The following is a 25,765-nucleotide window of genomic DNA, read 5'->3' on the forward strand; positions in this document are numbered from 1 at the left end:
AATTGAGTGACTAGAACACAGACCAACCTGCATCAATTCAAACATGACTCATATTTGTTGTTTTTTATTCTCAGAAATAATAGGTATTTTTTTGAACAGCAGTAATAAATACATTATTGAGAAAAAGCAGGTTTTATTGTATTATATTTGTTCTGCGTCATTTCAAACACAAATGCAGAAAATTTCAGACCTCTAGCTATAACAGTTCCAGAGCTGTGGGGTTTGGAACTTTTGGTGTCAGCTTGGAGCTGGCGACCCGGTGGGTTTTAAGTAGTGTTGCGCCATTTTTTGGCCCCGATACCGATACCATAATAATGTAAAATAATTGCCATCATGGCTTTGTCAAGCTGCTGCCTACCTTTGTGAACCAGGAAAAAATCTAATACAAAGTGAATCAAGTAGAACTTTTTATTGCCTACCAGGAGTGGGTGAAAATAGTTGAATAAACTTATGGCTCTCAAAATGGTATCGGTGCCCTATTTGTTGGTACTCGCCGATACCGATACCACCATTTTAGGGCGGTATCGGGGCCCCGTCCGATACTGGTATCGGTGCAACACTAGTTTTAAGTGGTTAAAATGCATTAAGTCTTTAAGATAGAAAAACAAAAAGCATTGCAATATTGGGAACAAAAGGGAAATAATACATTTTTTTATGATACCAATTCTCAAAGTGAGATGTACATTTGATTTTTGCGCCCTATTATAATTTGGGAAATCATAGACTAAAAGCTGATATAGGAGGCAAAATACTTGGAGAGGAGGTTCAAATGCAGTGCCAACAGGACAGCAAAGCTAGTAAAGCACACCGACGTGCAGCTAATGAGATTAAAATCTCAGGTTTAAAAAAAATAATAATATTAGGAATAATATTTAAAGCCACTGTGTATCCTTAAAGCAGTCATGAGGTTATATAACAGTCAGTCAATAAAGCAGGATGTATTTTTTTGTTTTGGTAGGTTTTACTAGTTTGTAATCCTACATTGTCACTGTGTGAAATCAACATCAGCTTTTTTTCCCTATCTCTTGCATTCGGCGTACTAACATGTTGTGGCGATCTTCCAGACATCTTTCGAGAATTGGTCTCTGTATTGAATGGTGTACTTGGAGATTGGACTGTGGTTGTCAGCTCCACGGCTCCACTGCAGCGTAACGTTCCTGTCACTTTTGTGAGCTATACGCACCCCACCTGGGGCACCAGGGGGCCCTGGAATGTAGAAAAGATTAACAGAGAGGCTTTAAAGTCTATTGGTGCAGAAAGCAGATGTGGCAGAAACACAATGCGAAGGCCACTCATAGAGGTTTGAGTAACAGGCAGACAGAAAAATGATGTGATTAGAGGAGCTTCAGCCTATTGAAACACAACATATAACATTCTTTTTCGTTTTCTTCTTAATTTTATTCTCCTAAAAGGCAGACAATTCAATTCAGTTTATTTCTATAGCGCCAATTCACAACACAAGTCATCTCAAGGCACTTTACAGTTCAACCAGATCATACAGTCAAATTGATTGAAAGTTTTCTATCTAAGGAAAACCAGTTAATTCCATTCACTCATTAACTCAAATACAATCCCCCACACTAAGCATGCTTGTAGTGACAGTGGAGAGGAAAAACTCCTTTTTAACAGGAAGAAACCTCCAGCAGAACCAGGCTCAGTGTGAGCGGCCATCTGCCGAGGCCGACTGGGGTTCAAGGAGACAGAAGCAGAGATACAAAAAGCAGCTGTAAAAGGCGGCACAAGCCTCTCTTTAGGGTGTTAGATAGTAGCATTTATAAAGTCAAACTTTGTTGAAGCTTTTTTTTATTCTAATGTTTCTCTTGGTACGGCTGCAGCTCCTGATTCTGGGACAGAGAAAGTATCCTGACCCACAGCATTGAAAAGCAAATAAATTCCCTTTTAAAAGCCATAAATCAGAGCTGAGAAAAGTAAAGGGAATATATTCAGTGTTTAACTTTCACCAAAATATCACAGATAAATGCTACGTTGTATACATACACTATATTGCCAAAAGTATTTGCTCACCCATCCAAATTATTGGAATCAGGTGTTCCAATCACTTCCATGGCCACAGGTGTATAAATTCAAGCACCTAGGCATGCAGACTGTTTTTACAAACATTTGTGAAAGAATGGGTCGCTCTCAGGAGCTCAGTGAATTCCAGCGTGGAACTGTGATAGGATGCCACCTGTGCAACAAATCCAGTCGTGAAATTTCCTCGCTCCTAAATATTCCACAGTCAACTGTCAGCTGTATTATAAGAAAATGGAAGTGTTTGGGAACGACAGCAACTCAGCCACGAAGTGGTAGGCCACGTAAACTGACGGAGCGGGGTCAGCGGATGCTGACGCGCATAGTGCGAAGAGGTCGCCAACTTTCTGCAGAGTCAATCACTACAGACCTCCAAACTTCATGTGGCCTTCAGATTAGCTCAAGAACAGTGCGCAGAGAGTTTCATGGAATGGGTTTCCATGGTCGAGCAGCTGCATCCAAGCCATACATCACCAAGTGCAATGCAAAGCGTCGGATGCGGTGGTGTAAAGCACGCCGCCACTGGACTCTAGAGCAGTGGAGACGCGTTCTCTGGAGTGACGAATCGCGCTTCTCCATCTGGCAATCTGATGGACGGGTCTGGGTTTGGCGGTTGCCAGGAGAACGGTACTTGTCTGACTGCATTGTGCCAAGTGTAAAGTTTGGTGGAGGGGGGATTATGGTGTGAGGTTGTTTTTCAGGAGCTGGGCTTGGCCCCTTAGTTCCAGTGAAAGGAACTCTGAATGCTTCAGCATACCAAGACATTTTGGACAATTCCATGCTCCCAACTTTGTGGGAACAGTTTGGAGCTGGCCCCTTCCTCTTCCAACATGACTGTGCACCAGTGCACAAAGCAAGGTCCATAAAGACATGGATGACAGAGTCTGGTGTGGATGAACTTGACTGGCCTGCACAGAGTCCTGACCTCAACCCGATAGAACACCTTTGGGATGAATTAGAGCGGAGACTGAGAGCCAGGCCTTCTCGTCCAACATCAGTGTGCGACCTCACAAATGCGCTTCTGGAAGAATGGTCAAAAATTCCCATAAACACACTCCTAAACCTTGTGGACAGCCTTCCCAGAAGAGTTGAAGCTGTTCTAGCTGCAAAGGGTGGACCGACGTCATATTGAACCCTATGGATTAGGAACGGGATGTCACTTAAGCTCATATGTGAGTCAAGGCAGGTGAGCAAATACTTTTGGCAATATAGTGTATGTATAAAAAACATACACTTTAACTAAGAAAAATAAGCATGTTTAATTCTTAACTTTTGGTACAGGTTTCCTGTCCTAAATTAAAAATATAAATCTCATTAAAAAATCTTAATAGTGTACTTGAAAAAGAAAAGTCACAATGCATTTTTACTGCACAGAGTGAAATTCATTTTCTTAGACTGTTTTACCATCATACATACAAGCAATACAAAAAATTTGTGATACAAACATATAAAATTACAGAATGAGGGGGTAGACTCGGGGGCAGTTCTCCAACTAAAAGTCACTGACAATCCTCCACAAGGAGGGTCAGTCACACAAGGTTATTGCTATAAAGCTGGTCTGTTGACGAGACTTTTTAAAATCACATTATGGGGAAGTTTAGTGGGGAAAAAATCTGCTAGAAAAGGTGTAAAAACAACAGCTGAAGCAGAAATTGTTCAAGGATTTTATGGAAATTCTAAAGGCATGGATTGTGAGTTTATTCTTTATGTTCCACACCGCGTAGATATATTCAGGACATGGGAATTGACTGTGGATGTTGATATACTTTTCAGTAAGCTGAAATTTCGTTATTGCAAATCCAGTTTTTATAGGTTTAATTTTCTATTCCAAAAAAGTTAAAAACAATCCACTGGACTTTGTTTCCAAGTTTGAAGACGTTTCACTTCCCATCCAGGAAGCTTTTTCAATTCAAAGTGTCAGAATTAGCGTTGAGTTCCAAGCTTTATGGAGTAGCCCAAATAAAGCCTTGTGTTGGTCTAGGAAACATGCAAGTTGAAGCCAAAGAACGGGTCTGCCTCTTGGGAATGGGGAGTCACTGGCTCTGTTCGAAAACCTAGGACGCATCCTTAGAAGACCGGATTCGAAGGCCGATTACGTGATAGCGCGGCGCCGAGGTCTGATCGGATTCCAAGAGTCCTCGTTATGCGGCCTTAAAATGCGTCCTTCTTTTTGCCCGATTTGAAGGACGGGTCCGATGTATCCTCGGTATTCTTGGATATCCCAGGATTCATTGCGAGACCAAGCAAGCCGTGATCAGAGGAAAGATTACTTGGCGCCGAACAGTGGTGAAAATTGGAAGTTCAGTTTAATATAATACAAGTCATTTAATAGTTCCGTCTGAGATTAATGAAAAATTGTTGTTTTAATGGTTACTGAGTCAGATATGTGGCGGTAATGTTTGGTCTATCTAAAGGTTTTAATCTGTTACTGTGTAAATGGGTTTGGCTGTAATTTAAGGACAGATACTAATATATCTGCAGGGTGGGGACTATAAATCTGATAGGATTTTTATCTTTTTATTGCTATTTTTCACAATATGCTTAACTTTGTATTTTTTGTTGTTGAATATTAGAGATTTTGCAGATATATTTTTTGTAAATATATTGTTTAGATTTACTTATATCTTTCTACCCCTTTTATAGAATAGAATAGAAAATCCCTTTATTTTCCCACAATGGGAAAATTTACAGCAGCAGAAAGATTATTGAAAGTGGTCACACAAATGAGGACCTTAGAAAAATGTATAAGAATATCATAATAGGGAAGAGTTAAAATATAAACAATGTAATTCTGTAAAGTGCTTTAACGATATAAAACTGGAGAATAAATAACCAATATGCAGCTATGGACATTTTTACAGTAATGGATATTTGAAAATAGCAGCAACATCAGAGATGTGCAGAATGACAGCAGCAGGTTATTTAACTGACTAAGGTTTCTATCATTACATTTGATTTTATTTGTTCCTGCTCCCGGCTGTTGGAACATTTATTCCACTCTGGATTCTTGTGAGTGTAGTCTTTGTTCACTTCACAATAAAAAAGAAATAAATAAACAGTTTTGAAAACTTCTGTATTCATTCTTTTCCTGCTTTGTGTGTCAATGTTCACGGTTGCTAAGCAACAGAGCATACGGCGGTAAAACCCGCCAAAGGGTAGACCTGGTCGAATTTACAGCCAAAACTCTTCCGGTGTCCTTATTTTCAAGGACTTCGAAGGATCCAGTCTAGGTAGACCGCGTCCTTGGAGGACCCGTTCTAGGTTTTCGAACAGAGCCAATGGGTTCTTTGTTTGCCTGCAATACCCAATACTGGCCTATGCCTCTGAAAGGGGGGTCGTTAGGGGGGATTGTTGGCTCTGCTGAACAGGAGAGATGTTTGGTCCCCTGTATTGGGTTGGGGGTTGCGATGATGGTGGGAGGGAACCAACTCTATCGCTGCATTGTAGGTTTTTGAAAGCTGAAACCTGAGTCTAAATGGGGGGGATTCAGAAGCGAAAACGTCTTCAGACTTGGAAAAAAAGTCCAGTGGATGATTTTTAAACTTTTTTTGAAATGAATATGACCTGGATAATCTTCACCAGCATGTTGAACTTCTACATTTTCAAAAAACTTCCAGTTTTTGATTAGCTGTAAGCTAAAAACAATAAAAAAAACTCTATCGCTGCAATTGTAGGTTTTTGAAAGCTGAAACCTGAGTCTAAATGGGGGGGATTCAGAAGCAAAAAAAGTCTTCAGACTTGGAAAAAAAGTCCAGTGGATGATTTTTTAACTTTTTTGGAATCAATATGACCTGGATAATCTTCACCAGCATGTTGAACTTTTACATTTTCAAAAAACTTCCAGTTTTTGATTAGCTGTAAGCTAAAAACAATAAAAAAAGGACAGAAAGACAATGGCGCTCTTTAATTTGCCTATTACTACTTCTATAGAGGAAATAAATAAACTGTCAAGATTATTTTAATTTATGGAGATGCAGCAGTATGTCTGAAAATCAAAGAAAACCATTGATGCTACAGTGTCTGGCCTTTTTTCTTCACATATTGAGAAGAGTCCTGAGTATTTTCTTTTATTTGAGGGCAAATAATACATATAATACATATACATCACTACGGTAAAAATTGTTCCTCCTGCAAAAAATATTCTTCATAAGCTGTGATAAACTGCTTTCAGTTCTGATGCAAGTTAACACACCATTAGCTTTGGTTACACTTTGGGAAATCATCACATCCTGCTGCTGTGCCTTCACCTGGCTGTCTGTCAGCACCTGCCGTGAAAGCAGGAAGCCAAACCAGGACACTGCAGGGATCACCGCCACCCTGGATCACTGCTAGAATTCCTAAGTGCAAATCTAAAGAAAGCCTTTGTCTTGTAATACTGAGCTTGTTTCATGACCAGTGAAATGACTGTATGGCAAAGAAACACTGAAGGTTGGCAGTGTTTACTTTGTTTGAAGCGAGAAATGAAGTGAGGAAATCAGCAGCTGTCTGTCATGATATGGCAAAGAAAGATAGAAATCTATGAGTCATTATCTCCTCATCCCATGACATCACGCTTGATTCATTCATTAAGCCAGATGGTAGCTGACACCTTTTCAAAACATGTTTCACAGTCACAGAAGCATTACTTGTCACATTCAGTTTCTTCATCTCCTGTGACTCTGCAACCTGATCGTCAACTCATCAGAATTTCTGACATAAAAAATGTTTTCTTTAGTTGCCATTTTCAGGTCCAACCAACATGTCCATTATTTTTTAACCATAATGGTGAAATAATTTACCATATTTACCTGTAGAAATCAGTCATTTTTATTTGAACTGGCTGAAAACGGGTGAGTGTGTGAGTGCATGGTTGTTTGTCCTGTTTGTCTCTGTGTTGCACCGTGATGGACCGGCGTCCAGGGTGGACCCCGCTTCTCACCCGTAGACAGCTGGAGATAGGCACTCGCCCCCCCTCATGACACCACTTGGGATATGCGTGACAGAAAAAAATGGATGGATGGATTGACTTTGTTTTATACCAAGAGCTTTTAAGTTATGCAGGCAAAACAGGATTCTAAGCTAAATTTATTCCCATGTTGCATTTAAGCCAGTGCACCATGAATGCACCCTGCGACCCTGCTTGGGATAAGCATGACGAAAAATAAATGGATGGATGGATGGATGGATGGATGGATGGATGGATGGATGGATGGATGGATGGATGGATGGATGGATGGATGGATGGATGGATGGCTGAAAATGGATTTTGTTATCTTATTAGGGTTTCTATATTTCCAGTAATCATTGCAGATATAGTTTTCATGGAGCTCCAACTTAAAATTACAAATTGAATCCAATGTTATCTTGTAGATAATAAGTTACCAGACAGAAAAGGTTATGATGTTGTCGTGTCGCACCAGCTGAAGAATCAAGAATCTTGAAATCATCTATAAACTTTGTCAAACTGAGCCCACAATGTAATTTCACGGAGACTTCATGGCTTCGAATGTTTACATATTGCATTAACAAAACAGTAGATGACACTTTTGGAGAAATATAAAACACCCTCAAAAGAAAAACATAAAATAAATGCACCCTTTCAGAAAAAACAAAGAGAAACTCTTTGAAGAAAAAAAGAATGTACAAGGTCCTATCATAAACTGTAAAAATAGAAATAATTCTCGATCACTCTTTTAAAGGTGGCATGGGGAGGGGGGGGGGGGGGGGGTCTATTGTTTATACAAGGATTTACACCTGTAGATAAGCTACTAAAAGTCAGTTTACAGTTTGATTAGTTTTCACCCCCTTACTAGGATAAGGACAAAGCATTTAAAAGGTTTACCAAATAAAACCAAAAAACTGAGGACTATTTAAAAACTACAACTACACACTGGAAAAGCGATCTAGAAATATGTAAAAATTTCTTAAATTAAGTGTATTTACCCTTAATTTGAGTTGGTAAATTAAATGTTCTGCCAATGGAATTTATATTTTTACTCTAAGATAATTACATAAGATGCACTTGAAATAAGACCCAAACAAATGTATTTTCTTAACTTAAATGTGAATTGTCTTGTTCTATTGGCAAAATGTCATTTTTACCTCCTCGATTCAAGAACAAATGCACTTATTTTAAGAAAAGATTACTTATCTAGATTTTTATTCTTTCCAGTGCAGAGCTGCTACACTGCAAAAACAATCTAGAAATAGGTCAAATGTTCTTAAATTCAGTGTAAATAAGATGATTTGCCAATAGAATGAGTAGTTTTGCTCTTAAAATAAGACAATTAGATAATATGTACTGGAAATAAGACAATGTAATAGCTTTTTCTTATTTTAAATGTAAATTGTCTTGTTCCATTGGCAAAGTGTCACACTTACCACCTTAATTTAAGAAAAAATGCACTTATTTTAAGGAAGAATGACTTCAATTTTTTGCCTTGTATATTAAAATGTCAAAAGGTGAAGCTGTTTTCAACACCTTTACAATAACTTGTATCAAATATTCATAACTCACCCCGGACGAGCAGGTGGGCTGAAGCGGGGGCGTTGTCAACCTGGGTTTTAGCGGTGCAGGTGTACTGTCCACCATGCCTCAGTTGAGCTTTTTTGATCAGTAGTTTAGAATTTGAACTTCCATTCTGCATTAAATGACACATGAAGAAAAAAAATTCTGAGCAATTTATCTGAAGGGAAAAATTATTTCCTCCACCCAAAATATAAAGAGATTTGCATCAATGTTGAACTTTCGTTTGAGCTATGACCGGGTGGACTCTCGCCTTGAAAAGCAAAATCCTCCAAGAAACCACACTGCACCACAAACCCAAATTAGTTTCACTAATGCAACACAAACAGAAATAAAAACTCGACTCCCTTTTATTAAAAGGGAAATTCCTACTGACAAAAAAACAGGTCATCAATCACAGTCGTAATCTGGCGGTTGTTGACTGAGTGGAGAAAGAAATGGGAAACCACGAGTTTAGGAGAAGAAGACACTGTTTGCTATTATGGGATGTTTTGGAGAAGAAGTCGTGTCCACATCATGGAAAATAAAGGCAGTTATAATTACAACTGGTAGATGTTTTTTTAAGGAGGCATGGAAGATTCATTTTGAGGTCATTAAGTCGACTCAAGCTGTACTCTGTTTTTCCATTTCAGATATCCCAGTATTAACATCAGACTCCAGAGTAGGACCTTAATCCAGCTCAATAATACATTCAGTCCCCATCAGACCGAATATCAATGATTACTCACCAGGATGCTTTCATAATGTGTGTTCTCTTTGTGCAAATCTATCACTCGTCCATTCAGGGACCAGATGAAGGTGATGTCCACCGATGGGTCATATGATGCTGCACACTCCATCCAGGTGTCGTCGCCAGCGTGAATGTCCGCATTTGAGGGTGCCAATGTGATCTTTGTTGATTCTTGATAAATAAAAGAAGCAGAGAAGCTAATGGCAAGAATGAGGATTGCTGAAACTTTTTTTATTCATCTGAGGTTCGAAAGGGAAAAACAATAGCATCAGGAGATTTTCACCAAAAAAGAAAAATGCTTAAGCATGGATTTAACAAAAGAAAAATACAGGTTTAACTAGAAGTTAGGGTTAGGTAGGAATTCTGCAAACACAGGACTTCCTTGTGTGAAAACAAAACATGAAACATAAACAATATATCAGGAACAGATTATCAAGCCATGCGAATCTGTTTAAACTAATTTCTTAAATTTCTTTCATAATGACAGCGGCAAATCCTCCTACTTGCATTTTTTTACGTTATAATCATAATTTTGTATGCTAATAGCTCAATATAAAGATAATTATGTTTTATAACTTTGATTTTGTCCTAACCTTTATGAGTTCTTTTAAGATTGGAGTTTTTTTTAATGGTTAAAGTCTGCTGTTAGTCTAAGGGACTTTTGGTTGAACCCCAAAAACAATGTCATGAATTTTTTTCTCTGGATGAAAGCATTGGTGTGGTAAAAAAAAAATGTTTTCAAAAAAGATAGGTCTGGTTCTCAAGTTTTTCTACAGCTCGGCTTCTCAGTATGACACTTTCTTTATTTTACCCCCACTGGAAAAATCTTTTATGAAAAATATTCTCAAAAATCTTTATTTTTATTCAGTATCAGTATACTTGCTCCTCATATGCATTGGTTCCTCTTATTTTTGCGGCACATTCATCTGATGATGTACAAATGCTTCAAGAAAACCAAATTTTTTAAAAAATTGTAAAGAAGGCTTATCAAAAAAGGTGATTCCAATCTTAACGATAAAAATCCATTTCATATTCCTTAGCATTTTTCTCAACAAACTGAAGTTAAACCTTCTTCATGAAAATGTTGTTTTCATTAAACATAAAATTGATTCTAATACAAGGTGGGGTGGCTGAAAATCTTTTAAAAGTATACTGACCTATTTCTATTTTTTGCAAATTTTAGCTGCAATTTAAACTACACAAGGTACAAATGAGGACTTATTGAGCAGCTTGATGGGTACACCACAACTACAATTAATAACACGTTATATTTTTAAATCAAGTGAAAGACTGACTTATGGCCATAAGTTATATGTCTTGTCTTCTGAACACATAACACACCCGGTAGTAATAGTTACACTTAATTGAGCAACTTTTAACTTTAAAATATACTTTTAGGAGTAGTTGTACTTTAACATACTTTAGCTTTTACTTAAGTAATACGCTTGGAAACTATTGCTACCCCCCACATGTAATTGGAGCTATTCAGAGATCAGGAGAATATACAGTAAACAGACCATATTGTTGCTTTAAGGTCTTTATCCTTTTCTAACATATATGCATTACCTACTGTGAATTTAGATTTTTTTTTATATGTTTCTGTTGGAAATCGGTTTTGTGGAAAAGTGTTTCCTCTGCCTGAATTTGTCATTTTTTTAATCATGTTGTATATTTGTGTTATTCTTATTTTTATCTTATACTTTAAAATGACAGAACTTGCAGTTAACTCTCTGTCTGACTACATTATTTTAGCAGTAAATCAGATGCTATGAGCAAACAATTCCTCACTAATTAAGCAGCTATTTTAACCAAGTGTTTAAACCTACTAGAATATTCTCTTGGATGACTACTCTGTACTTTAACTCGAGTAAAAATGTTTAAGCAGGGTTACTCTTATTTGAATAAAATTCATGAGAACTCTACCCACTGTGATATTGGTACAAACTTTTTGAATAGGAAAAAGTGTAATCAGCAAAAATCTCCAGAAGAGGGCAGAAAAGAGCTTTGTATATAACAACAGCAGACCTCAAACCTCAACACCAGTCAGCAAACTAAAGAACATAATCCAAATAATTAAGATAGTTAGATTTTGATGATTTTTATTGCTTAGCTAATCTTGAACCAGGAACTTGTGTTTTTCTCTCACACTATAATAATTGATCCGTTGTCGTTACCAACTGGACCCAAAGTCCCTCATGCATCTGGCCTCGAATGAATGAATGAATATCCAACAGATGCCTGTATACTATCACTGAGATGTAGGCTGTTACTCAACACCAGCTGACATTTGGAGGTTGGCCCTCTTTGTAAAAACTGAGAAGGAAAATAATTAATTGCCAGCTGACATCAGGATCTGTCCACATTATGTCACCCAGGAATCATTAAAGGTACAGTAACGGTTGATTTAGATCGGTTGCAACTTGCCTGTGACCACCAGAGGGAGTGTGTTGTTGGCCTTTCCCCAGTCGTTTTCTGCAAAACAGGTGTAGCTGCCCTCATCTGCTGGCGTCACATTGAGGATTTCCAGGCTTCCATCCTCCCAGATTAAAACCCTGAGGAAGAAACAGATGAAAAGAAAAATGAAGGTTCCTGTTTTAAATCACATGTAAGGTCAAAAGTGCACTGTGTGATATTCCACAAACCACTGGATGATGAAAAATAGTGAAATTGCTCAAAATGTAATTTTTCTTCAGAAAAAAAAAAAAAACAATTCTTTGCACAACTCAGCAAGAAGCTACATCCCTTTCCTTCAGAGGTGATTTACAGATTGATTTTTCTAAGCTTATATTTATTCATGATGGATGGTATCCCAGAAGCCCCCATCATCCACATCCTTTCCTGCTCAGGCAGAAGCCGTAGAGACAATTAGGTTGCATATCCTGCACAGTAAATTGCTTGCTGCTCCTCCTCTACAATATGTTAGTGCCAGCACTGGAACCTGGGGGGAGTAGCATCAAATGTCAGAGTTGGTTGGTATTATTAAACTCAGATTACACTTGTTTTGCCAGTAAAGAGCATGAGATGGGTCTTTTCTCTGTCCACACAGAGACAGATGACGGCAGGCGGCCGATGAATACTGGCGTCAAAAACCAACAAAGGACAACTCAACCTTCACAAAGAACACTGAACATTATGAATATAAATAAATTGATATACATATTTTATCATATTCATTAGATTTTTATTCAAATGAATTTCACTAACAAATAAATCAAATATTCAGGAGTTTGAGCGGCAAAAATGAAAACATGTGTTTCAATATTTTGAAGAGACGACTGACCTGGAGGAGTTAGAGAGCAGCTCGGTTTCTTTGCTCCAGGTCAAGGTGGGCTTCGGGGCCGCTTTGGGTCGGCATTCAATAACGGCCCGACCATTTTTAGGAGCCAGCACTCTTTTTATTGGGCTGTGGGGAAACTTTGGAGCCCCATCTGTGGATTGACAACAGTGATTATTCTTCCTAAACCAGCCTGAATATATACAGCTCCAAGTGTTATTACATGCTACTGATCACAATTTCTACAAGACAAACTGCCAGGATGAAATTTGACCACAGAAGCTGGATTCATGATGTTAGGTCGAAGGTTTGAATACTTTAATTAAACAAATTAAAATTTTCAACAGATCTCTATATAATCTCTATATATGTATTTTGCTTTAAGTAACAACCTAAACTATTTACTGTAACATTTTAAAACTAATAAGCTTTAAAGAATATATAACGCATTGATTTTATTGATACTCAGTGTTGGCCAAGTTGGACTTCTACGTATAGTGAGGGAGCAGGATCCAAGTCTTATATCACAAAATCCAATTTAAATATTCAACCTGGACTTCTACCTCAGGACAAATGAATTTTAAATTTTAAATTTCATCCTCCCAAAGATAGGTGATAGTTAAAACAGTGTTATATATCAATTATGGATTTTGTTCACCTAATTTGGTTGTTTGTCAGTTCTTAGACATTTTAGGATGCTGATGGCCTAATGTGTTTGAGTAGGTATGCATGTGTATGTTTACCTGTATGAATGGAGATGTATGTGTATATATATATATATATATATATATATATATCTATATATATATATATATATATATATATATAGAGATACTCACCGGCCACTTTATATGCTAGTAACGGGTTGGACCCCCTTTTGCCTTTAGAACTGCCTCAATTCTTCGTGGCATAGATTCAACAAGGTGCTGGAAGCATTCCTCAGGGAGTTTCATCCATATTGACATGATGGCATCACACAGCTGCCGCAGATTTGTCGGCTGCACATCCATGATGCGAATCTCCCGTTCCACCACATCCCAAAGATGCTCTATTGGATTGAGATCTGGTGACTGTGGAGGCCATTTGAGTACAGTGAACTCATTGTCATGTTCAAGACACCAGTCTGAGATGATTCCAGCTTTATGACATGGCGCATTATCCTGCTGAAAGTAGCCATCAGAAGTTGGGTACATTGTGGTCATAAAGGGATGAGCATGGTCAGCAACAATACTCAGGTAGGCTGTGGCTTTGCAACGATGCTCAATTGGTACCAAGGGGCCCAAAGTGTGCCAAGAAAATATTCCCCACACCATGACACCACCACCACCAGCCTGAACCGTTGATACAAGGCAGGATGGATCCATGCTTTCATGTTGTAGACGCCAAATTCTGACCCTACCATCCGAATGTCGCAGCAGAAATCGAGACTCATCAGACCAGGCAACGTTTTTCCAATCTTCTATTGTCCAATTTCGATGAGCTTGTGCAAATTGTAGCCTCAGTTTCCTGTTCTTAGCTGAAAGGAGTGGCACCCGGTGTGGTCTTCTGCTGCTGTAGCCCATCTGCCTCAAAGTTGGACGTACTGTGCGTTCAGAGATGCTCTTCTGCCCACCTTGGTTGTAACAGGTGGTTATTTGAGTCGCTGTTGCCCTTCTATCAGCTCGACCCAGTCTGGCCATTCTCCTCTGACCTCTGGCATTAACAAGGCATTTCCGCCCACAGAACTGCCGCTCACTGGATGTTTTTTCTTTTTCGGACCATTCTCTTTAAACCCTAGAGATGGTTGTGCGTGAAAATCCCAGTAGATCAGCAGTTTCTGAAATACTCAGACCAGCCCTTCTGGCACCAACAATCATGCCACGTTCAAAGTCACTCAAATCACCTTTCTTCCCCATACTGATGCTCGGTTTGAACTGCAGGAGATTGTCTTGACCATGTCTACATGCCTAAATGCACCAAATTGCCACCATGTGATTGGCTGCTTAGAAGTTAAGTGTTAACGAGCAGTTGGACAGGTGTACCTAATAAGGTGGCCGGTGAGTGTATATATATATATATATATATATATATATATATATATATATATATATATATATATATATATATATATATATATATATATATATATATATACTTTTTTTTTTTTTTGTGAATATTGGATATAAAACAGAAATTTAACAGGAAGGTTACTCTGCTCCAGTAACTTTAAGTCCAATGAGAGGGAGAGGGGGTATGAAAAATAATTTTTACTTCTATATACCCCTTTTCAGGCAATTTACATTAATCAGTGTTATTTATCTGGCTGTTTATACTGACAGGTTTATTTGGTGAAAGGTTTTGTTTATTTTTCTTTATGTTCATGTGAATTTAGATAGTTTGGAAATTGGAGTTTGGTTTGGTTTGATGTTAAATAGTCTCTTTCTGTGTTTATTTGGTTGTTTGTTTTAAATGTTTTTTTAAGTTAATTTATTTATTGTTGTTTGTAAAACTTGTCTGAAATAAATTCCTTTTAATTTCATTTTATTTCATTTCATAAGACCATTGCATTCCTATTTAACCAAATAACTTTAAATACAGAATTAAAATAAAGGTATAAAAAAATTATGTCTACACTAAACCACTCAAGAAAGCCCAGGGTTTGAATCCCAACCAGGGTCTTTCTACTCTAACTTCCCATCATGGGAATAAAACTTTGCTGTATTGTTTTACTGAGCTGCTTCAAACTGTTTTTATGATGACTTTAATTTCCAACATTAGACAGTTCAACTATGTATTTTATATGATACTTTTGTATTGTATAAACCTATAAACCTATAAAACCAATTAGGTCAAATCCATAATCCAATCCTTTTGTGACAAATCAACTCAGAAACCATCAATCCTTCAATGTTTGAACCTGGACTGGGTCAGAAAACTAAAACAAACCCGGCAGTTTTCCAAACAAAGTCAGTTTAAAAAGTGACCTATAAATTTAAGCACAAGATATTTTTTCAGCAACTAGAGTCAGTTTGACTCACAAAACACTCGTAGCTCCGCATTGGCATAGATGATTCCATGGCGATTTTCTGCGATGCACTGGTACATCCCAGCATCATTAGTTGTCAGCCTGCTGAACCTCAACTCTTTTCCACTTTGCTGTAGAAAAAAATTATAATATTTTCACAGATTTTATGTGGTTGAACTTAAATAAATGGTAAATTTTCCCCACTTACATGACGCTTCATGCAACATTGTATTTGATGCATTTTATATACCTGTTCACACTGATACAGTGGTTTTTATTATCTATTCAAACCTTTTCTTACTCTAGCTGCTGCTCCCAGAGGGGATTTTGGGCCTGATGACAGCTGTTTCTTGGGAAGAGCTGCACAACGGCTGATAAGCAACAGGTTCTTTCCCCTGTCATGATGTTTACCCACAGTCTCTGCTGAGCTACAGTAGCCACAAGTGGCTGTATAAAATTCAGGCTGGAGCTAAGAAGCTGTTGACTATGCTGCAGATGCCTAAGATTCAGAACAGCAAAGATTTCTAGGCCAGAATTTTACCGGTTCTCCATTTTTCAGCCAGCGAATGTGAGGTTTCGGCACACCTTTGGCAATGCAAGACATGGTGTAATCACTGTATAGGTCTTTCTCTGTGTCGACAATATGCTCCACCCACTCTGGATGAGCTGTAAATGAGGAAGGTGAGAATAATAGCAGTCAACAGAAAGTTAAACCAGAATACAGGGAACTTTGATAGTAAAACTGTAATTTGCCGCAAGCATATGGAAGCCTTAACAAGCTGAAGACTTAAAAGAGCTGACGTCCATGCTGTCAGTCAACATTTCTCTTACCTTCAACTGATACATTTGCATGATGGTGGTCTTTTCCCTTTGAGTTTACTGCTTCACAGCTGTAGATGCCACTGTCATCAAATTGAACATTTGGGAGATACAGCTGAGCACCTGCCATCCGCACCTGATGATTATCTGGTAATTTCCCGTCTACCCTCTTCCAGCGGATCTCTGGTACAGGACTGGGTTAGACAGCGAGATACACCAATATCACTCACTAGACAGGATTTCAAAACACATACAGTGGCTTGCAAAAGTAATAATGTCTCAAATTGCAATGTTAGAGCCTTAAACACATATTTAATTGGGATTTCATGTGATAGATAAAACAAACAGTAAAAACAATAAACTACACAGTTTTTTTTATTTTTTTTGCACAACGACCTTAATATAAACTAGACTAAGAAAACTTTACTTTTAGTAGTTCAGTTTTTTTATCCCTTTGATGATAAAATGACGAACTGAGCCTGGAGACTCAAACATTTTTCAGATTTGGTGTATCTTTATTTAACTCTTACAAAATGATCAAATATGAAAACATACTTTACCAGATTAGTCGATTACATTTAGAGCCTATACTCAGCACCCCTTATTAAGTACTTTACTTTTACTCCATTTGTATCTACAGTTAATTTCAGTCTCTACTAGCTATTCGCAGCTAGAAAGTGAACCCTTACTCCACTTACTTTAGCATCAAAAATCTCAAACAGCAAAATCTCAACATCAGTTAAAGCCAATGGAGAGCATATTGAACATATATTTTTAAGATTAGTCAAACTTTTTTATTTGGATTTCAGTCTGCACTTTGACTGGACCGCTATAAACCATTGATATTCCATTCATTCCATTCTCCTCCCCAATCCTGAGTCTTTTGCAGCCTCTAAACTGTCATTTTTCTCCAACTTTCTCTTCATCCATGCTAAAGAATTGAATCCCTACAGCACGATGCTGCCATCACAATTATAAGAATGGGAACAGTTCAGTTGATGTGCAGAGCGGAGCATTAATGAGTCGTGATTTTTTTTTCAAGTTGACAGTTGTGATAGTGAGAGTCAAGTCGATGCGTCTTTCTATGACCACATCACATTAATAGTCTGGCAATGCACAAATGTAACCAAGCTTTTACTGCTAACTGTAATTTTTGTTCTACTAATCCCATAGAATTAGGTAATAAGAGACCAGTTTTGCATGCCTGATGCAAACCGCCATGCAAGCGAGGCAGGGGGGACTTTCAGTTGTCAAGATGTGAGTCAGCACAACCTAATTAAATGGACTAGTAGACTTTTTGGTTAATTCCCCAGTGCAAATTTAGTGCTTTTGCACTGTATGATCTGATATAATACAAACCTACACTTCAAGAGTCATTAACTAAACTCCTACAAGAAGATGGAGCGATCATAGAGGACATTTTGCTACATGCATTAAGAGGAAACATTTCCTTCCCTCAACTAAAAGTGAAATGTTCAATTTTTTGCTTACTTCCCCAATGCAAAACATTCCAAGATGATGTCTTGTCCAACCAAAGCAGTGGTGTGTGGGAACTTCACTCTAAGGTCTGCAGGGTATTTCCTGATAGGGCCTGAAAAATATGGACAATACTACGTGATAAATTATTTATGATTGTCATGATTGATTTTTTATACAGTATCTATTCAAACTTAAAATTCTATCTGGTTTTCAAACCACTTAAGACATTATTAGGGTTTAATAATATATTCTGAAGTTTCAAATTATGTTTTAAAATGTTTTAGAGCCTTGAAGAATCTCTACACAAAATTCTGTGGGGCTTCTCTGTGCTTATTTTAGTGAGTTTTCAAAAGCTGCAACACATAAAATCCAACACTGACTGTTCCTAAATAAAGTCTATACAGTGTGTATGTAAATACTAACGTTCCACAGAAGGCTTGAGGGGAATGTAGTTGGAAAATACACTCTTAGAGATGGAAGGGCTGGATGCCATGCAGGAATAGTTGCCCCTGTCTGACGATTCCACCTTGGAGATGTAAAGGTTGCCAGTTAACTGGGAGACAAAGTGACGCTTGTCCAGTAAGATGAATTTGGGGAATTCATTGAGGATCCATCGAAATGACAGCTGGCCTACAAAGAGAGGGAGACATGTTGAAATGCCAGCTGTCAATCAAGGGTCCCGACACAAGACACCATTAGTGGAGACAGATGCTGAGCCTGGCGTTGGCTCAAACATATGGACAGGTGAGCAGCTATAAACAGTTATCCAGTTCAGAATCAGGTTTATTGCCATTGTTAGTGAAGGAGTTCACAAACTAGGAATTTTTTATGGTACAATCGTGCAACATGAAACATAATATGGAATAGGTAAATAAAATTATAAAAATGTTTAAAACACTGTGGGTATAAGGCATGCAATAAAATAGACTAATTGCCAGGTCTTAAAATGGCATTTACCTACATTGTTTCCCCTGAAACCTAAATGGACCTCTGACCTCCATAGTCTAACAAGCAGAGGTAAACTGTAATATTTCTGGTTAAAATTGATATAATGTCCTTGGTAAAGCTGCAATAAGAGAAAGCCAGTGCCTACTTTATTTATTATATATTATACTTCTTTATTAATTATATAACAAACACTGATATTTGTATAAAGGACTTAGCTAATGCTTTCTCATGTATATTCAAAATATGTGAAATACATAAATGAAAGGATCAACTAACAAGAAGGGTTAATCAACAGGACATGTCCTTTTCATTCCATAATGTCACTGAGAGTTCAGAGCCCTACAATATTACCTCCCTACCAGGGCTGGTAATATAGATAATGACTGATTTCTAAAATGGAATATTGTTGACAATGATTTTAGAAAGGTTCACGCAGTGGTAATTCACATTTAAAAAGATTAGTATGAACATGTTAGGTTACTTAAAAACACAAGAATGTCTAACTTTTATTCAATATCATTTTTGTGCTGTTTTTGGACCAGTTGGGTTGCATAAAACAAGATAATACTCTTTTATTAATGCATTTACTAAACTATAACATCAGATGTGCATCATGTACTCTATACCTGGGTAATGTGCAGGTGGAAAGCAGAGAAGGACTGCCCCCTGGCCCTCCTTCACATGCACTGCATGCCTCTCTTCCGATGAAAATAGATCCAGATCTGAGAAAAACAGAGATAGAAATAACATTGACCCTTTTGCACACTGAACTTCAGGCTCTTGTTTATCAATATTTATTATATGACCAATTTTTACAAATAAAAACATAAAGTTTGTTTGAATCAGAGCATGTGAGCAGAGTGGAGTGTGGGGTGGAACAAATATGGAGGAGGGCAGAACGGTTTTCAATTCAAAGGCCTCAAAGATAGGGTCAAGATTGAGGTCGGGGCGAGGATTTCGCTGCAGTCCAGTTTGCTCCGATGCGCTCACAATGTTAATTTAAAAAGTTGGATTGTAAAATTTGTAAAATAGCATTTATGTGACTTAAGTGTGATTTTTTGACAATTAATAATTAAATAGGATCGTGGGCCAACATGAATCCCAGGCCCTGGCATAATCACATGAAGGTAAAATGTCTGAAATTTGAGCAAGCATGGAGGTATTTCGCCGGAGCAACAGGAAAATTAAGGTGAGTATGGAACGGATTTTGAGTGGAGCATCCTAGCACAGCTTTGAGTGGCGGAGCGAATGAGCGAACATCTACCTGAAAGGGGAGCGGCTGTGTTCTGCTCTGTTCACATGCTCTGGTTGGAATATAAACTTTAATAAGAAAAACTGGAGATTTGATAAGCATGTCATGTATGAGTTAACAGCTTTAGGGAAGCTGTGTAACATCTGGACAGAGCTGCCAATCACTACCTAAACTCCAATCCAAACAACTCACATCCGAACTGGACAGAGGCCTCTTGGCTGACGACCGTGCCGTACATGTTGGTAGCCAAGCAGGAGTATTTCCCCACATGTTCTGTTCTAAGGGGATTGCTGATAATCAGGTTGCCTCTCGATAAACTGTAGTGGCTGCCATGTTTGTTCACATCAATGTCCGTGTTGTTCAGCTTCCATCTGCATTGAAAACAACTTGGGTCAAGACATTTGTATAGAAAAATTGTGATTAGCACTTCCACATGAAAGGTCACAAGTCTGTAGGTCTAAAGCTGCAAAAATATATGTTAATTAAAAATTTAACAGACTAAAATCAAAAGCAATCTGACTTTTCCTCAGTTTTTACGAAACCTTTTCAGCATTAAATCCAGGATTTTTTGTCAATTCTGTCGACTCAAGTCAAATCCAAAACAATGACATTCTCCTGGATCATTACGGTATGTTGCCATGACCCAGATGAATGACTTTGTTTGTAGGCAAAATATACGTTCTCCATTCTGTTCTCAGACACCATGAAACATATCAGAAACAAATAACTATCAAATTTTAATTTGTTGTTTGGAAAGTTTGAACATACTGTGTTGCCAAGAGAAACCCATAGGGAACTCTCAATATGAGCAGAGGTCAAAGCTAATTCCTTCCCTGACATCTGATTCTGGGCTTTCTGTTAGAAAAATCATTTTAGGCAAAGCAGAGACCAATGTTTACACAGATTTGCAAGTTAATTAAAATGACCAGAATAAAATGCAGCAAAATAGGGTGAAGATACTGTACAATGAGAATACTGTTTATTAGCCTGACGTAGTCCTGCTCAATTCTAGTCAGAATATGAGTCTGATACTGCTCCATAGAGCTGTGATTATGGGGCGTGTTTCGAACGAACCAGGAAAAAAAATGCCTCTGCACTCATTTGGATAGACCTACAACCAATAAGAGCAACAGAGTGCGTGACGTATGTTAAGCAACGCATAGTTGTTGTCAACAAAAATCAAAGCATGCAGTTTTACGCCTAGAATAAGAAGATGAGCCTTGATCGCGTTTCTCTGTTCCTCTTTTAAAATTAATTTGCTGTCGATATCTTCTAGAACAGACCTAATAGCAGAATCTACTCACCTCAACTCTCCAGCGGCAGCCATTGTTGTTGTCACCCAAGCGCGCTTTGGTGACATGGTTGATTACGTTACCGTTGATCATCTGTCAATCATTGTATAAAGCCCGCCCTGACAATTTGATTGGCCCGCCAGATATTGTGCGAGCATACTCGCGCTACTATTAAGCAATGCCAGACCGAACTTCCCGACCTCAAACGTTGTGGGCGGGACTAAGTTCGGAATGGCGCCCAGGCTAACTGTTTATGCCTTAAAGGCAACAACAAAAATTATGTCATGTTTTTCAATTTAAATTAATGTGCAAGGTAAAATGCACCATACGGAAAAAAACTTGGGAATCATTTGTTTGTCCAATGTATTTAAAATTATGGTCAATTATACACATTGCGCTCTCCATACTAAAATTGTCCCTTGCTAATACCTGAAGTCATTATTTTTAAATTTTTGGTACATTTTCAGTGATATCTACTGTTAGTACTTCTAGCAACAGAAGAGAACTTTATTCCCCCTTAAAATATTTATCATGGTTAGAATATAGAGGCAAAGGAATTTTTGATTATACCTCTTTTTGCACATGGTCATACAGAGACCTGTGCCCTTTCCTACTGACTGATCTTTCCAGCTCACATCTCAGTTTTTTTTTTATGATTTATATAATATATGACATTTTTATGCTAATTTAGTCATGTAATTGATCCTGCTGAATCAATAATCAATATTCTATTTTCAATTCACCAAGAGAAGTCAACTGAAAAACACATCTAGAATTAGATCAGAAAGCGTTCATAAAATTATTTTTCTTCCATACACACCGAGTATATAAGAAAATACATACCAGGTTTTGCATTTTACCAACAGACAGAAAGAAGAGATACAGAATTCAATGAGTTAGATTTATGGTAGCATATGTCACCTGTATGTGGCAGGTGGGTTGGCTCTAGCCTCGCAGGTCATGATAATTTTGGCTTCAGGCGACTCCTCAGGGTAGATGGTATCCACCGGCTGCTCCACAAACACTGGACCAAAACCTGTGGCATCATCTGCTGATAAGAAACAAAGAAAAATAAGATGGAAATCAGAAGCACAAGCTGCTCATATCAAAAAGTTCAAGTTGATTTTATTTTAGTCTTTTTATGCACTTAGTTTGACAGCATTATGGAAAGGAAGCACTACTCTGTAACTTACTAAATAATAATCCTTGTTACATAATTATGTGTTTTTCAAATGCATTGCAATGATGAAATGTGTTTTGAACTCCTGCATCGTGTCCCCTATTATACTAGATGCATAATTTTGGCCCTGTTGCAAATGTGGCAGAAACCTTGAGTTGAGACCTCTTGATAAGAATGCAATCTCCTACAATTTTTCATTAAAACAGACATAGCAAGCAGTGGCATGAATAAGACATAATCAGAACTCTTGCCCATGAATAAGGAATGAGACAAAATGTTCCCAAACACTGATAATTCTCAGAGATCGAGTGTGTATAGGTGATTAGAATGCGAATGGGATGAGTTTATGAATGCATGTGCACAGGGGTGTTATTCCCCCTGCGTCTCTATGTTCTATGAATGCACAGCTGACACCTCAATGGGGAATTCTTTCTATTTTAGACAGTAATATGAAGATTTGCTTCAGAAATAAATCAGGCCAATCCTAGAGATTAAATTACTCTAGCGCCATACAATATACTGCCTTGAAAATCTTTTCATACACACTGATTTTTTTCCCATTTATTTAGATTACAACCACAAACTTTAATGGGTTTTATGAAGTAGTGCATCGTTGTGAAGTAGAATGAATATGATATATGGTTTCAATATTCTTCGAAGATTTGAAACTAAATTAACTGTGCATATTTGTGTTCATAGCAGTTCTTTGTCAAACCAGTATTCATAGGAATCTTTTCCATTTCCATTAGTCCATTAAAGCCTTTTGGAGTACATCTCTATCAGCTCTGCAGTCGGAGGTTGAATTTTGGCCTGACAGTGTAGTTGCAATGCCATGTCCTGTAGCCTTAGCAGTCCTCCTTGAAATGATTATATTTGGGATATGATATTGTTTTATGACCCAATAACACTTTAAACCTCATACCTGTCTGATGGGTTCCTGGGTATTAATGATGCTTTATGTTCTAAAATGTTCTCTTGCAAATATCAGAGGCCTTCACAAAACTGCTGTATTTCTACAGAGGCTATATTATACTGTTTGCTACGGACGAGGATTAGGGCCACTGAAAAAAAAAAAAAAAAGTTAACTGATTTTTAAATTTTATTTCAGTTTAACATGGGAAAAAAGTCAGAATTCTGACTTTTTTCTCAGAATTCTGACTTTAATCTCAGAGGTGAGCTACTCAGAGGTGATCATAGAACATATTTGTACTTTAGAGGTGGAGCCAACAAAGACAATGCAAAGACAATGTTTTTAATGAATAAAGGAAGAGAGAACAGGAATCAGACTGAGACATGACTCGAACAAGTGGGTGAATCTGATAGGAGTTTAATTTTTTTATTGTTGTTTTGCACAATATGCTTAACTAAGTATTTTTTGTTGTTGAATATTAGAGATTTTGCAGATATATGTTTATACATACATTGTTTAGATTTACTTATGTTTTTCTAACCCTTTTATAGAATAGAATAGAAAATCCCTTTATTGTCCCAAAATGGGCAAATTTACAGCAACAGAAAGATTATTGAAAATGGTCACACAAATGTGGACCTTAGAAAAATGTATAAGAATAACCTAATAGGGAAGAGTTAAAATATAAACAATAAAATTCTGTAAAGTGTTTTAACAATATAAAACTGGAGAATAAATAACCAATATGCAGCTATGGACATTTTTACAGTAATTTGAAAATAGCAGCAACATCAGAGATGTGCAGAATGACAGCAGCAGGTTATTTAACTGACTAAGGTTTCTATCATTACATTTTATTTGTTCCTGCTCCCGGTGGTTGGAACCTTTATTCCACTCTGGATTCTTGTGAGTGTAGTCTTTGTTCACTTTAACTTTTTAAAAATAAATAAATAAACAAACAGTTTTGAAAACCTCGGTATTCATTCTTTTCCTGCTTTGTGTGTCAACTTTCACGGTTGCTAAGCAACAGAGCAGTAAAACCCGCCGAAGGGTGGATCTGTTCGAATTTACAGACAGAACTCTTCCGGCCTCCTTATTTTCAAGGACTTCGAAGGATCCAGTCTAGGTAGACCGTGTCCTTGGAGGATGCAGCCCAGGTTTTTGGACAGAGCCTCTGATTGAGAACAGGGCTGCCCGCACTGACGCGGCTCAGGGATTACGTCACACGGAGCGTCGTGCGCAGTGAAATCAGGACATTTCCTCACTTTCTTAAAAAAACCCGGGACGCCCGGGACAGGACGTGAAATACGGATATGTCCCGGGAAATACGGACGTTTGGTCACCCTAGTAACCACTAGTGTTACTATTGTGACTTTAGAGTAATACATTTTCAGTGTACAACTATAAACATAGAGAGGCTTAACTATGTGATTCATTATTGCAGTGGGACTGCAGAAAAATGTTTATCCGGTTAAACCAAAATGATTAATACCATGATTGAAGTTAAATATTGTGGCATATTAATAAACAATCAAAACTGAACAAGACAGATGACAAGAAACTGTCACAGAACCTGTATATTTAAGAGGCATTAAAAAAAGAAAAAACTATTCTGTGCCTGAACGTGTGTCCTACTATCTGACGTTTGACTTGCACATCAGATAAGAAGCAGCAGAAAACAGATATTCATTTTTCTCTGAATATTGCTTTAAAGTCTGTGTGGAGACTTTAAAGGTTAAAGGTTCCACACAAAGCACAGTTATGTTTTATTTAGTTTGTATTGTTTTATTTTGGGTCCTTCAATGGTTGACATGGAGTTGGCAGGTGGAAATGCAGATGTTTAGAGTTAAATTCCTCTATATGCATGAGAGTTGCTGCTTCATGGAAAAAGTATCTTGATTTATCAAAAGGCACTGCAAGATAGAAATGTCTTGATTTGTCTGCCATTCTCCCTAGTTTTGCTACAGCCTCCTTGATTTCATCCCCAGGTGTCATCCCTCTAGAGGGTCTATTTCTTTTTTTATCACCAGCTGCCACTCAAGTAATCAGTCCATTCAGTAGCTTGCTTGCTTCTTGATTGCCTCAGTCCACACTCCGTTCTTACTGGTGACTTCATGTTTTACTGGCTCCATGTTCCTAGATTTTTTTCCCCCATCTTTATTACGACCCCAAAATTCACCATTTTTAACATTTAAGGTCCAACTTTGACAACTCATCGCAAAAATTTTAGCTGTCTCGTTGAATAAATAAGCATCTAAATCATCTTTATTTGTTAAGTGTATGTGCAAAAACAAGCAAAAATAACAAACCACATAAGGAAATGTGATTTATAGGAAATGAT

General features: G+C 37.6%; 1 protein-coding gene across 5 annotated transcripts in view; it reads right to left on the bottom strand.

The window, feature by feature from the left end:
• The window catches only part of cntn1a (contactin 1a), a 102,764-nt gene that overhangs the window by 13,913 nt on the left and 63,086 nt on the right, over positions 1 to 25,765 (bottom strand). For 4 of the 5 annotated variants that reach the window (XM_038308920.1, XM_038308918.1, XM_038308921.1 and 1 more), the window contains 13 exons: positions 22,256 to 22,385; positions 20,235 to 20,413; positions 19,417 to 19,512; positions 18,266 to 18,472; positions 17,855 to 17,954; positions 16,376 to 16,557; positions 16,086 to 16,210; positions 15,558 to 15,675; positions 12,547 to 12,694; positions 11,691 to 11,818; positions 9,265 to 9,437; positions 8,528 to 8,651; positions 1,045 to 1,206 (listed from right to left, as the gene is read on the bottom strand). In XM_038308920.1, the coding sequence (XP_038164848.1) occupies positions 1,045 to 1,206; positions 8,528 to 8,651; positions 9,265 to 9,437; positions 11,691 to 11,818; positions 12,547 to 12,694; positions 15,558 to 15,675; positions 16,086 to 16,210; positions 16,376 to 16,557; positions 17,855 to 17,954; positions 18,266 to 18,472; positions 19,417 to 19,512; positions 20,235 to 20,413; positions 22,256 to 22,385 (1,872 nt within the window). The remainder of the gene's footprint in view (positions 1 to 1,044; positions 1,207 to 8,527; positions 8,652 to 9,264; positions 9,438 to 11,690; positions 11,819 to 12,546; positions 12,695 to 15,557; positions 15,676 to 16,085; positions 16,211 to 16,375; positions 16,558 to 17,854; positions 17,955 to 18,265; positions 18,473 to 19,416; positions 19,513 to 20,234; positions 20,414 to 22,255; positions 22,386 to 25,765) is intronic. The other variant, XM_038308919.1, reaches the window with a different exon arrangement.

Source organism: Cyprinodon tularosa, unplaced genomic scaffold (assembly GCF_016077235.1).
Source record: "Cyprinodon tularosa strain WSP-4 unplaced genomic scaffold, ASM1607723v1 ctg65, whole genome shotgun sequence".
Taxonomy (NCBI): domain Eukaryota; kingdom Metazoa; phylum Chordata; class Actinopteri; order Cyprinodontiformes; family Cyprinodontidae; genus Cyprinodon; species Cyprinodon tularosa.